Consider the following 15,082-nt stretch of genomic DNA (forward strand, 5'->3'; position numbering starts at 1 on the left):
GCTTTACTCAAACATCCATAACTTCTGTCTTTAGATTCCTCAGATACTGTTTTAAATTTGACATCATTCTGAAAACTCCTTTCATCGTGGTTCATTTAACCCTCCGAGTTCTCTAATGGAGTCCACTCATGTCTACTTTTAATGATCTCACAATCTGGCAACAACCCGGTGAGTAGTCTCTGTTGTCTGTCAACTCCAGCATACATGAGTTATTCTTCTGAAAGGGAAATACTCTTTCCTATGGGGACCCCACTTTAACAAGAGTAACCTGCCCTGCAGTCCTCCAGCCACCAGCACAGCTACAGTACTTCTGATTTCCAAACAGAAGACAGACAGACTTCAGGCCTTTGCTAAAATACAGCCTTTGACCGATCATTTTTAAATAGTCTCCAGGCACAAGTGGTCAGACCCCTGATTGTGAAAATAGCCTCTCGTATACAGTAGCTGACCCACATCAATAATACTACTGTGACTCTCTGAATGGCATTCAGCAGTGGCAGCAGATTCCTTAGTTGCATGCCGGCACTGCGGAGGCAAGATGGGATATGACTAAAGATGTGCTGAAGTCTATGTCATTCTCATAGATTAATCCCATTCAATTATCCACTCGCAGAGCGTTTGGTCAATTCTGTGATCGTCATTCATCGGTATTTATGCAACCTAAATTACATAGCCAAAAAAATCCCAAACAACCAAAAAACAGGCCTCCCAGAGATGTAATTGTTGTTACCACTGGGCCAGTGGTATGCAAATCACTGCCTTGCAATAGCACTGCTACTCCAATTCTTTGGACAACACACAAACAGCTGTGTTGGATGGGGCTCTACACAATTAAGTTTCCCTGTCTGGATCATTATAAAAAGAGGGTGCTAAAATAGAATGTAAATAGAAGCTGTTATTTTGTTTACTAATGTCTCCACTGCTATAATAATGTGCTATATCTCAGTTGTCCTGTGCATTTCCTTCTCACAAAAATTTTCCCATCTGCTGTCTCTGTACATGATGCATTTAGTCATTATTTAGGCCTCAGTATGGTATTTGGAAGTTTCTAATGTACAAAGGCAGCCAGTTGTTTCAGGTAAAAGCGGTTAGAATTCATAATCATACAGCCCTCTCATCTACAATGCACTATAACTTTATTCCCAGCCGTAGCACTACACCAATTGTTCGTCAAGACATTCACATATTAATTGGTGCAAATTAAAAACATTTGTATGGTTTTACAGCTAGAGGTTAAAAACACTTTTGACTTTCTTCCAAATCAAATAAATCAAAGACGGCTTGCTGCTGTTTTCAGACTATAGAGTTACAACAGAAATATGTCCACTCGTCTGCACCTCCTTCCTCATCAAAGCTGTTTTGAAAACATAATTCTATGTCTATTGAAACATTACTTGAATGCCTATCTAAAAGAATATTTTCTTGTACTACTTTGTCATTTGTGTGTATAGAGTAAGTGCATTTGACATGCACATTTCTAGCACAGTATGTGGTCCACTAAGACTTTGAAAAAGCCAATATTGGCATCGACACTCTGTAGTACTGTCTCTTTAACAAACCAATCATCAGTGAAGACACTGATAAAGCCCATCAGATTGGCTCTTATTTGGTTGAACGGTGTAGCCCACTGACTGCGCTGGATCCTTTTTGCATTGATGTCAAAGAACAAAGGTATCACCAGGGAGCAGGAAGAGATGGAGGTCAGATTATATCCACTGGAGGGCCATCGGGCCTGCAGGTCAGCCCAGGTCAGGGGAACTGAGGGCATGGAGGAAGTAGTGTGTGCATGTACGAGTGAGTTATATCATCATACGTGCCCCAAACATACAGCACACCTGTTACTGTGATAAGAGGCTTCATAGGTAGAGAGAATGCTGTGAATACTGAGCTGAAATTATTAGTCTATTAATTTATTTGAGAAAAAAAAAGTCTTTTGAAAAAGAAAATAATCTACAGCAACTTAAATAATTCAGTATTTAAGTAATTTATCAAGCAAAAATGCCGAACATTTGCTGGCTCCAGCTTCTCACATGTGAGGATTTGCTGTGTTTCTCTGTTTTACATCATCATGTGAATTTAATACATTTGTGTTGTGGGCTGTTGCTCACACAAAACAAGCAATTTGGAGACGTCTACTTTGCTTTAGGAAAAGTGAGGGGCAACATCACAGGCAATCAATTAGCTGAGAAAACAGATTTGTTGTTATGAAACATAATCATTAGTAGTTATTAGCACACCTAATATATTGTATGCCCTTGTGTCTATTTTTAAAGCAGTATGGATATAAAATGCACAGACAAATGTGTCTAGGTAGCATTAGAGAGACCCTTCCTCAGGCTGCATTCTCCAACCTAAATGCCTATTAGCAATGTGGGTCACACACGTACTTACTGTAAGCTTTACAGATTAAATTTCTACCTCATGCTGCACACCTGAATTCCTTTAGCAGTCACGAAGAAGTGTGTGCCCATGCATGTGTGCCCGGTATGTTTGTGCCTGTGATTGTGTTTGTATGCATGTTGTTCGCAGTTTCCTGATCAAAGAAGCTCCAATGTGGGACGTGTGTTGGGGAGCTGGGATCAGGGCAACACTGCTAAATGGCTTCACTCCAGCCGTTGTTACATGAGCCTCTCACACACAACCTGAAGCATTCACTCCGGCACTGGAGGGAGGCCTTTATTCCCCCGGCCCGAGCTGAAAAAGATGTGATTGGACAGCGGAGCTGCCAGTCAAAGCAGAAAAACAGTCCGAGACGTGTCCTCAGATGACCTCTCCCACAGAGGCGGTGCAGAAGAATAGGTTTGTAGATTGACACCAGCGCCATGGAAACCACGACCCAGTCACATTGCAGAACACAGTGAGGCCATAACAAGGTTGACTAATGTCTCTGTAAACCTCTCAGTTCAATAAGAGAGCAGCAAAAACAGCTAGTGAGCTAAAAGCAGGGCCTAGTATTATTACAAAGAGCAGACATGCCAAGCCACTGATGACATGTGAATAATAAGCTGGCGTTCAACTCTTCAAATGCGCTCCACATGGAGTCGTTTATTGAGTGCAGCTGTCTTGTATCAACAAACTAGTCTTTAGTGGAGAGGATGCAGGAGAGAAGCACTGTGAATGCATTCAGCTATTTCCACATTTCATTAGTGATGATAACACATATTTACGAACTGTTGTTTTGTGTCAGAATGCATTTTCCCACGGCGCAGGATACACGTTTATACTGAAGAATCCATTCACTTCAGTAGAGCCCATAAATCGGCTGCATGTTTGCATGTGACAGTTGAGTCAACAGTAGCAACACAACTGCAACATTTGTAAAGCGCCATAAAAGTTATTACCGCTGTTGTTTGTTTACCATACAAGAACATCTAAAATGTGACAGTAGATAAAATGTGTGAGTGTAAGAGCTGCCATACTGTATGAGATAAACTGGATGACTTGTGGTGAATAGCTGGTGGGTGAATGTTTCTTTTACGAAATAAGTGTGTGTGCATGTGAATGCTTAAAGAATGAATTGACGGCATTTTGAAAAGCTCACAGCCAGTTCCCTGGGACCGTGGTTATAAACTTTATAGTGTACAGTTGGCTGTGCCTTCTGGTAGATATGACAAAAATTAAGTGGAATGAATATTCGTCCTCTTGAGGGGGACTGTAAGTGCACAGATTTGGACAGTAAAAGGCCCATGTGGCCGATAGATATTCCAAACAGATGGTCTGAATGTAAACCTAAAATGTCGACTTCAAAGAACTCGGAGCCAAGCTCCGGTGATGTAAAATAAAGCTACCTAACAGTGACTTGTCTGACTCTGATAAAGGGGAAACCAGACCCACCACAGTCAGAGGATTTCATCTGATTTGTTGATGACTCCAGAATGCTAACTAGCTCTGTAGTAAAGGGCTGTGAGCCAGTTAGTCGTCTAATGAGCTACAGCCGACCGAAAAGTTGTGTCCCCCGAGGCAGGCGGTGCCAAAAGAAATTAAGCATGGGCTGGATTATTCCCCTTGCACAGATGCCCACTCTCTGCAGTCTTCTTTTATATCTCACATGCCGAGTCTAAGTTTTTATCTTTGAGAGAAAAGAGGAGGAGAAGGAGGAGGAAATACTGGGAGTGGGGAGGAGTACAACGTCTCCTCACGTCCTAACTTACACCTCTCCGGCGCTCGCTGCTGACACATCGCTTTCCATCCCTCTCCGTGTTTCTTACTCCCTCTCTCGGCTCCTCCTCTCTTTATCTCTCTGTCTACGTCTGACTTTTTCTTTGTCCTTCCTCCCCCCCGTCCTCCCTCGCTGTATCTGTTTCACTGTCCTCTGTCTCTCTTCACTTTGCAAAATCCTTCTCTCTGTATTTTCATCCTTTGCCTCCCCCCACCTTACCTCTCTCTTTCCACCTCAGCAGCAGCTGTGGAGGGGTCAAGTAAGGTAACAGCTCACTTTGCACATGGGAAGGGCGTACATGTTTTGCGCACAACCTGGATGACATCACTCCACTGTACGGGCTACCCGTATTACGCTTTCATAGTTTGCGCAGTTGCAGTTGTTTGGCCGTGCAGAATCAAAAGCAGTGAGATGCTCATAAAGAGATTTGAAAGCAGTGCATTCAATTTAAAGGGCATCACACAATCAATGAGTCAATTTCAGTGTAATTACATATCATATGAGAGAGAAAAAGGGTGTCAGTAGTATAATCACAGAGCCACTGGAGATCTGGGCTCTCACCTGACCAGCACTCTCACACAAAGTCACATCTTTAGCATCTGCCACCGTCTTTCTCCGCTGGCCACGCTTGAAGCAAGAACAATGGCATGTCTGGTTCGATAACCCCAGACACATAATCTGGTTTCAGGTCTTTGTAATGACGGTGTGTAAATATCATCAAATTAAGGCATGATTTGATTGGGAACGAGTGCAATTCCTCCAACGGTCAGGAAAACACCTAGAGGGCTGATGGCTTGCTGGCAGGCTTGTTTGCTCTCTCTCTCTCTTTTTTCCCCCGTTAGCACTGGGTGTGTAAGCGTGTGTTTTGCATTCAAACACTCATCTTAATGAGTTAGGCCAATGCCTCAGGCAACAGGCACAAAATGAAAAGCACATTATGGCTGCTGCTGATTTTCCCCAAGCTAAATATAACATAAAGGGCTGCTGCAGGAGAATTACCCGCTGAAGGTTTTTCTTTCTGATGTGCCACTCAAATGGTCACATTGTATAAATGCAATGTAACAAATGTTTTGGGCCAATTTAATGATCTTTTGGAAAAAATGAATATGTGGAAGGTCTACTTACATTAAACAGTAGTTGCATGAAACTAAAACCAGCATCAACTATTAGTTAATAATTCTTAAAAGGATTGTGAGGGCTATGTGCTGCCTATATGGAAAGAACAAGCTGCTTCACTTCTTTCCACCATGTGCTTGTCTGAGTGAGCTCTTCAAACTCTGTTCCATCAGGGAAAAAGTGATTATCTGATAAAAGTGAAAATTACTGAAAGCAGAGTTATTGTATTTGCTCACATTTTCTCATTAACATTTCCCAGTTGGAAGAGCTGTACGCTTGTACCACACATTTAAACTTACTAGGCATAAGGTATTCCCCACAAACCACTGTTAATAAATTGAGCAGAATATTCTGTAGGCCACACTTGTCAGTTGAGGTGATATTGTTTGAAATTATTTGATATTCACTGAAACGACTGTGAGAACCAATTTTGGCTTAATGCAATATGAATGAATACTGGCACGGTAGCTTTCTTCTTTTACAGTTATACAAGTATTAGTTTTAGGATAAGAGTTTAAACAACGCATGCCACTCTTCTCTAAACAATAAAATAAGAGATGGGTTTACTTTTTTTTTTAAATGTTCAATTTAAGAAAGGTACGGTGGCCAAGAGAGCTCAACACACTGCAACAAAAGAAAACACATCTTCACCACTTTGAAAACACATATGCAGCATAAAGAAACAAGCAATCAATTTATTTTAGTTTTAACGCTCAGATTTGCATAATTTCTATTGTGTTATAATCTAATTCCATTGTTGTGTGCGACTTGCAGTATTTCTCTATTTGCTTGTATTTTCTGTGTTTGCGGTGTGTTTTTGTTTTTTGCGCTGCCTGTGTGTCGTCGAATCAGCAAATGTGTTTCGTAATTCGCTTGTGTTTTACTTCAGCGTGGTGGTGACATTTGCTTGTGTTTCGTTAAGTTGCAGTGTGTTATGCTCTCTCAGCCACCCTAGAAAAGACCTAACCTGTGACATCTTGTTTGAACATGAGTTAATGCCATACCTTCCACGGCTCTTTTGAAGAAGACTTTGCAGCTTCCACATGTCACGACACCGTAGTGGCATCCTGATGCCTCGTCTCCACAAACCAGGCACACTTTGGCCGTTGAGGACGGTTGTCTCAGTGGCGAGCTGAAAGGACACACACACACACACACAACCAGACATAAATCAACAAAGAATCTTCAAAAGTCAACAACAAAGCCAGGGCAGACTGTCCCCTTCCTGATAGCCTGATACACATTGTGAAACATTCTTGGGTTTTTACGACCCACAGTACAGTAGCAGCGCAATGTGGCAAGCCATAAAGATGTCTGCCAACCAAGAGAGGAGGGCTTTGCACTCGACTGATTTATAGCTTCACCAGGCTTACAAAGATGACAATGACAGAATTATAGAGGAGATTATTTAAATTCAATAAGCAGAGAGACACAGAGCAGGATGTCAAATGTAAGTAGGATCCAAAACACGTGTCCCCTCCTGTGGCATTAAAAAACGTACAGGCACAGGAAAAAGTACTGAGTGGTGGACAAAAATAATGCAAACCACTGTGCAATAGTGTAAACTGTGTAACCAGTTCAGGGTCAAAGATGACAGGTCAGTACTGATGTGTGCTGTGCTGTAAGTAGCATGGCATGTTGTTGTTATTTACTCTGAGCCACAACTAACAGGGAACAGAACTGATGACGGTCTGCTGCAATTCTGCCTGATCCAAGGCATTGTTTACTTTGGCATCGTCTACGGCTTTCACTACTGACTGATTTCTGCAATTACATGGCCATTAAAGCTCAGGATGTACAGTATGTTCTTACTGATGCAGTGCTAAAGGTGGGTTAGTTAAGAGTTGCAGTTTACCTACTGCTGCAAATGAGACAATGTGGGTCATGGAAATGGGTGTCCAAGGTACAAAGGTAATGGATGATGTCAATCAATTATCACTCAAAAGAGAAACAGGTCGCTACCATGTTTAAAGAACTGAAAAAGAGGAGCACACAAAGTACAATATGACCTACAATCTATATCAAGGTAAATTATCAGATTCACCTTGAAGATATTCAATGTAATAATAATTACTTTTTTTTATAATCAGTGCCTGTCTCATATATAAGCTTACTTCTGATATGTTTGCGTTGTTTAATTACAGTATGACCAGTGACAGATACTGACCAATTAGTTGGTTGAACTTCTGCTTAGATGTCATTGGTGTAGTAGCTCTGTCACATATGTTTGTTTCTAGACATTTATTCAAAACTCCAGTAGGAGAACATTTAGGCTGGGTAGAGAGATTCATAAAGTCACAAATTTGATCAATTCTGTTTATGTCAATACAGAATGATAGAGCGATTGTACAGTGTCATCATTACAGCAGATAGTATCGGAGGGTACTGCTTCCCAGAGACACAGCACATCAGTAGCGAAATAAATGTTGGCCAATGGGTAACTTGAAATGGCAGTACAGAAATGCCAAAGATATGTTTGACGTCGCTCGGAAACACTGTCACTGTTCCATGGTTTGTTTTTTAACTATAAAATATCCCGTCTGGTATGTATCTTGGTCACAATGTTTTGATAACCAAATTCAAGGGTTCCTTGTCAAATTTGTTGTTTATGTTATATATTTATTTAAAAAAATGACGATTTTAGCTCCCAAATATCAACATCAGTATTGGCTACAAAAATCCAGTATGAATTGGGGTCTAGTCGGTATTCTACATGTAGATTTGATGCAAAGCTATACATAAAGCTTTTCAAGGATCTATATCCAATGCATACACAGAGACATTAAGACTCTATCTCCCAGAGCTCTGCTACAAGCAGTTGTAAAGGAAAAGATAGAGAGAGAGAAAACAGAACAGGCCACCCAATAAAATCTGGTATGAAACATGACATGTTTCATCAGTTTACAGAGCCAGCATGCCATATGGATGAGGCTCCATGCATACACATTGCATGGTGTGAGTAAAATTTGAATGTGCACATTATATTAGGGCATGCTTCTTACTTATGCAACTTGCTAACGGAATAAAACTGAATCAGTTGGCTCTCGCATATAATTAAAAAAAAAAAATACATGTACAATCTAGGAGATTAAAAGCATCATGCATTTAAGGTTAAGTCTACAGTTATGGAAACACTAGGATGTACAGTATGATTTTTGATAAAACATTACCCCTCATGTGCACACACACACACAACACAGACAGAACACAACATGTCGAAGGGTACAAAGAGAGAACACCTTGTATCAAAACATTAAAAGTGGCCTCAGCTTCCCCTTCTTTTCTGTGCTAATTACCTCTCTCCCATCTCAATCAATAACATGCAAGGTGATTGTCTGGTTAACATTCTCCTTACATCCTTCATCAAACCAGCTGCCAAGCACTCGCTCTCCTCCTCTCTCCCTCTCTCTACCTCGCTCCCTCTCTCATGCACACACATTTCCTCCAGGGGACTAGCTGGAAAGGGGTACAGCAACAGCACACTCAGATACAATCAGGACCACTGATCTAATTCCCTCTTGTCCATCTACACACACATTCAATTTGTTAGGACGCTTAGAGGAGTCTCTGGTGAGGTGTTTGTCTGACTAGATCTTTCTGGCACTGAGCCCCACGGTTTCAGCTAATGTGAGTGTGTGTATGTGTGCATGCATAAATCCAATCCATGTCAAGACGTGTTTTTCAGCATGCTAATCTACTGAATAGTCCCCCATACGTTGGCCTTTTCACACTATTACAAAGCTGTGTTAACAAGAAGACAATCCACGACCAGGAAGAACAGCCCCACAAAGTTTACGGCCAAGAATAACACAAGCAGCATGTGAGAGGCCCCTCTAAAGCATGCTTCTAATATCCAGTCAGTGGTCAACCCTTTAATAGTGCCGCACATTAAAACCTTGTCGCTGCGTGCCAGCCTGCCTGCCCGCTGGTCCACCAACAAGGTGACTTCCCCTCCCTCAGAGAAGTATATAGGTCATTCACTCTCTCTGCTTATGAAACCAGAGCAGACAGGCCAGGCTGCAGTGACTGTGCACCAACGGCTGCCAGTAGCCCAAAACTAAACACAAGCTACCAGACATTCGCAAATCAGGCTGTTTCAGAAGACATGTTTGCCTATAGTTTGTTAGGGTGCAGCATGTGCAAGGATAATAATGGAAATATGTTTTAATGAGCTTGAGAGAATAAGGGAAAGACATGCAACAAAGGTCTCCGGCCAGAATCAAAATTGGGATGTTGCAGTTAAATGGTGTGCATCTTTCACCACGAGGCCACGAGGACACGCCAAATGAATTTCCTCTTTGTTTGGCTTGTCATTTTCATAGCTCAAAATATTCTGAGGTTGCAATTTGCTGTCTGTTTCAATGAAGGCTTAAACGATGATGTACCACTGGAAGTAACATCACGTAAAGGCCGGCAGTTCAAACTGTTAATTCCCTGCATGCAGAACCTTTTGTGACCCTTCATCTCACGCTGCAAACACACAGCCAGAGTGCAGAAGAAGCACATTTGCTAACTTAGTGCAGATGTTCATTTTAGAAAACTGCAATGTACAGTATAACACACACAAAAAAAATTTGTTCTACTTAATCCTTAAAGACGAGACATTTTTCATTTTAGGAGGAAAAAAAATCCATATATATATAATATTCATAACAATATCTCTGAAAAGAATGTGATGTATGACTACACAAGAAAGTTCCGCAGTAGTGTGCAGGCTACTTTTTTGAACTGGGACTGGGACTTTTTTCTTGACCCCTGTCTTCTCTATTTCTGGGTACAGTCTCAGACTAACTCAATGGGACTGACTGCACAGATCAAAGGTCTCATTCTTCGCTCCAGTTGTTGCTTTTTTCCCTTCCTACAGAAACCCCAGGGCAGCGGTTTCATTGTTCTCCGTGTCCTTTCATCTTTAAAGATAACACACAAAGCTAACAAATGATTTAGTTGCTGTTTATTTCCCATGAGGATATAGATGAGCGCGAGTACACAATGCCTGTTTCTTCCCACCAAAATGTACAAGAAGAAATTTGTATCTCTTACTAACTCTTGCTGCCCTCTTCGCGGCTTCCCAGACCAACATGCTGCTTAGGGAAGATAAGATTAATGAAATGACAAAGGAAAAGAAATGTGAGAGCTCGAAGCAAGACGAAGCCCACTGTGCTGGCTAAAATGTGTGAGGATCAAACCACAGGACAGATGTTTGGGCTCAAATTGGTCTCATGCTTTTCTACAAGTAATTCGGATGGCACACTGGCAGCATTCTCCAAATGGTTCAAATATCCCCACCCTCTCTCAGCTGTGGAAGGAATGCTAAATCAGCGAGAGCTAAGACCAGAAAGGACGATTTATTACCATTAATCACAATCCTGAAATATTGCACTTGATAATCACAGTCATTTAAAGCAGCCTTCCTTTTTTTCCTCTTGAGTCTGAGCTCATAATCGTTGTCAACCGTAAACAGGTCAATATGGGTCACGAGGAAAGGTCAGAAGTCAACCGAGCATGGCATAACAAGAACAATTAGTCGCCATAGAAACGGAGCATGAAGTCGAAGAAAACTGACAAATTGGAGATACGAAGGAAGTCAAGGGGGCCGTAGTTATTCTGAGGTTATCAAGATAACATCATTATGGGTGAATAATGGGCCGTGAGATGGCTGTATGATGGAGGACAGCAGGGCCCACGTGGTAAGAATGAACCCTGTGACCCACATAAGTACATTAGCATGACAGAGTCAGCAAACAAGCAGCTGAGGGAAGAGTTCTGTTGTATAGAAAAACAACGTCCTCATCATGCATGTAACACTGTCTGCCACAAACACACACACACACACACACACACACACACACACACACACACACACACACACACACATTTGTGTACTGTACTGTATTTACACTGCTGTAGAGCCAACCGCCCACTGTAAAGATAAATTTGTGTGTGTGTTTGAGTAGACACACTGACTCGTTCATTCTAGAGGCTGTTATCACAGGGATAGTTCAGACAAGTACCACAGCCTCCCTGAACCTGCCCCTCATGAAAGAGAAGCATCCTTGACTCTGCAAAAAAAAAAAAAAAAAACACACACAGCTTCCACGGTACAGTACCTCTCTACAGTCTGGCCTACAATATTTATGTAATACACACCTTGGCATGCTGAAAAACCTTAAGCTAGACCAGTTCAAAGAATATTTACGTAACACACAACTTGGCACATTGGAAAGGTAAAGGTAGATTAGTTTAAACAAGCTGAGGGAGATGTAGAGAAAGAGAAAGAGGACAAAATGGCTTACATAACCACGGGCAGACAGTATAAACATTAGGTTGACACCCACTCACCGCCTCTCAAAGGGAGAGAGGTCTTATGGGTAGTGCTAGAGAGCCACCAGGGATTTATTTTTCCTGGTGAAGGTGACCCTGGCATTGGGCAGAGCACCTGAGCATACAGAAATATGAGATTTCCTCTTTGTCAGGCTTGTGTTACACTTGTGTTAAGGTTACAGTATAATCTACTCTGACTGGCTGCCACTTACGGTTAAGAATAAAAATCATAACCTTAAAATGTTGTGCATGACTGTTTAATACATTCCAGTTGGGAGAAACAGTCTCTCTCAAACTGTTTAATTTTGCTTATATTTTCTGATAAAATACAGAGGATAAAGACTTAAAAGTACAGGGCAAAAGAGGCGATTTCACCATCAAATAAAATGTAGTTCACAGCAGAAATGGCAAATTTGCTTTCTGATGGAAACTGGTATCCCCGGCTGTGACTGCATTCCTTGTTTTAAATTCCAAGCTGTTGTGTTGTCTCCCCTCCAAGGCTTATGCCTACAAACTTTAAGTGACCTTCCCCATAACAGCAAATCATGATTATCTTTCTCCTATAAATCCACTGTTTTGAGTGTAAACAAAGAAATGAGACAAGTCACAGAAATGCACGCACGCACACACACACACACACACACACACACACACACACACACTCAGGGAGTTGATAAAGGCTCAGTCTATGGGTGGAAACAGACTACAGTATCTTTCTGATCTACAAACAGTATCCAGTTTGTGCTCAACATGTCTGAAGCTGTACCTGTCTTTGACTTTAAATTACATAAACCGACTTCACAGCCACTCTTTCACTGCTGAACACTCACCTTTTCCTCAGTATGCAGATACCTTTAAGGCAGCAGTGAGTGCAACTCGGCTGCTTTAACTAACCAGTTGTTTGACGATTTCAACTTCACATAAATCACTCACTGTCGCACACAGCGAATTGAATTAATCACCTGGGATATTTTGGCTAAGTGGTAAAGCGCGCAGGCATGAATCTCAGGGAGATGTGGCAGGGTGTTATTATCTGGTGGGGAGGATTATCGTGGCTGGAAACTCCCGTAATTCATGCCTGTCAAGGGCAGCAAAGGACTGATCACATCCATACGGTATAAAATTAGGCATGGGATGCCACTGCGTGCCCACAGCGTCGTTCGTAATTTGTGTGTAGCACGACATACTTAAACTCTGTGTGAACGCTGACGTGCTGTTAGTGACTGCTGGTGTGCATGTTTTTCATACTTTTCCAAAACTCCAAAACTTTCATGCAGCCGTATTAAAATTGATAAAAACTTTTTTTCATAAAGCCACAACAAGAAAAGTAAACAGTTTATGGGGTTAACACGCCCACTCGTTCATTTCTGGCCATATGCAGTCCACAGAGTTCATTTACACACAAAGCATGAACCAGGCCAAAGATCTCCAATACTGAAAGGAACTCAGTTTAGATGGATCTTCCATTTGAGCTTTGGAAATAATGTGCAAGGCTGAGAAGAAGGTTTATGGGTGTAAATCCCACGCATTAGCTTGGTTACCTCAAAAATGTTCTCCATTTAGAGAGACATTTTTCAGAGCGGACAAAGCCTGTAAAATATAAGGCTTGTTATTGTTATAATATAAATAAAAACAATCCTGCAAAAAGATTGCACATGTAACATTAACACATTACAATACAAAACAACACAACCACGACCTTAACCATGCTTAATTCATCTCCATGAAAACAACCCTGCTATTCATTTATGCAGCTCTGTAGCAGCCTCAACAAATCTCCTCAAGTCCCGCACCAAAGTTTTGATCGACTGCGACAAAACTGTCTTTAATGACTTAAAGAAGTTATGTTCTCATGTGGCCCTCACACTGGTCTGTTACTGATCCCCAAAGTTTCTGTTTTTAGCACCAAGTTTCCAAGATCCTTTGCTGAAAACAGCAACAGCCACGAAACAGCTGGGTACACAATTCAGCTGACATGTTGAGAAATACGATGTTGGGCATCAGGTTGATTTCCAGGCATGGGAAATCGAGAAACAATGCAAACAAGAGGCCGGTGATGAACACAATGTTCAACACATGAAGGAACATGAAATACCAGCTCAGTGACTTAAATCACATTTCCCTCCTGAACATAAACCTACATGATATCAGCAAAAATAAGCACGGCAGTTGGCTCAAATCTAACTAAATACACATAAAGGAGCCTGTTTTCACCACCTTTGTGAAACGTGGCTCAAAATGTACTCTAATCTAGCTTACTGCCACGAACATAAACACAAATGGACCACTTCAAAGCTATGCTGCTAAAACTGGTTTTGTTATAGACCCAAATCCTTTGATTTCAGTGGCATGGATGAACTCTAGACCGGGCCTCCCTTGGTGGTCATGTTTCAATTCTATTTACAGCTTACTTTGCTTTTTTCCCACCAACTCCATGCAATACCCGGCTCCTTCCAAACGTGTCTATCGCCAGGTTTGGGTCCTGTTGCCTGTACAGCAGGTGACCTCCAAACTCAGCTTAGAGGCCCTGGGACAAATGGGAAAAACAAATCCCTGGAGAGGGAGATTATCTTTAAGGGATCAGCCCTGACCTGAGCCACCTCCACGCCACATACTCCTTACCTCTGTTCTCCACTTTCTAGCATCAGTTAACAGACTCCTGTTTACCCTCACCTGGTTACAGGGCCGGCCCAATACTTCTGGGGGCCCCAAGCAGGACTTGGTTTGGGGGACCCCCCTCATTATATCAACTTGTGTATTGTAAATATTAGTTTAAGCACACATAATGTACAAATAAATGTGTAAAGACTAAAGTGGGACCAATCAGGAACCAATTTGTCTATTACCCCCTAACCCTATGAATGGTCCTTCTCAGGGCCTTTTTCTTGATTTGGTTAAAATTTGATGCATATTTTAGTGTAATGTTCACATTTGAAGGGCTGAATCTCTCCTGTCTTCATGTGAAAGATTTCCGAATGTAGAAAGGATATGACAGGACCAAAAAGATATGATGCAAACTGTCGAAGAATAGCTTCTAAAGGTTATTTTCCTAAGTTCATTTTTGTCTTTTTCATTCATTTTGTTTCTTATCATATCTAATACAGAATCCTGGGAGTGCTTGTTTCATAGGGGACAGTAAATTAATTTCTTAGCCTACATAAATTGTCAATTTTTGCTCGTCTCAAAAATGGCAAGAAATCTTGTCAGTTTTTGTTTAGGAAGTTATTTAGGAATTTTTTTTATTTCATTATTGTGTATTGTGTTCATTAAAAAAATATTTTCTAGGGGCCCCCCAGAGACCAGGGGACCCTAAGCAACTGTTTATGTCACTTAATGAGTGGCTCTGCCTTGTTAAGTACAAGAAGGGTCTAGTCAATAAGATTACAGTATACTATAAGCTAGACGTTGCCATTTCAATTCTGAAACCCTAAAATCCAAATGAACTGAGCACATGGATCCAGAGAAATTAAATGCGCCAAAAACTAT

General features: G+C 41.4%; 1 protein-coding gene across 1 annotated transcript in view; it reads right to left on the bottom strand.

Moving 5' to 3' along the window:
- nr3c2 (nuclear receptor subfamily 3, group C, member 2) overlaps positions 1-15,082 on the bottom strand; it is a 70,075-nt gene that overhangs the window by 21,733 nt on the left and 33,260 nt on the right. The window contains exon 3 of the mRNA XM_070921163.1: positions 6,280-6,407. Within this exon, the coding sequence (XP_070777264.1) occupies positions 6,280-6,407 (128 nt within the window). The remainder of the gene's footprint in view (positions 1-6,279; positions 6,408-15,082) is intronic.

This window comes from Enoplosus armatus, chromosome 2 (assembly GCF_043641665.1).
Source record: "Enoplosus armatus isolate fEnoArm2 chromosome 2, fEnoArm2.hap1, whole genome shotgun sequence".
In the NCBI taxonomy this organism is placed as follows: Eukaryota; Metazoa; Chordata; class Actinopteri; order Centrarchiformes; family Enoplosidae; genus Enoplosus; species Enoplosus armatus.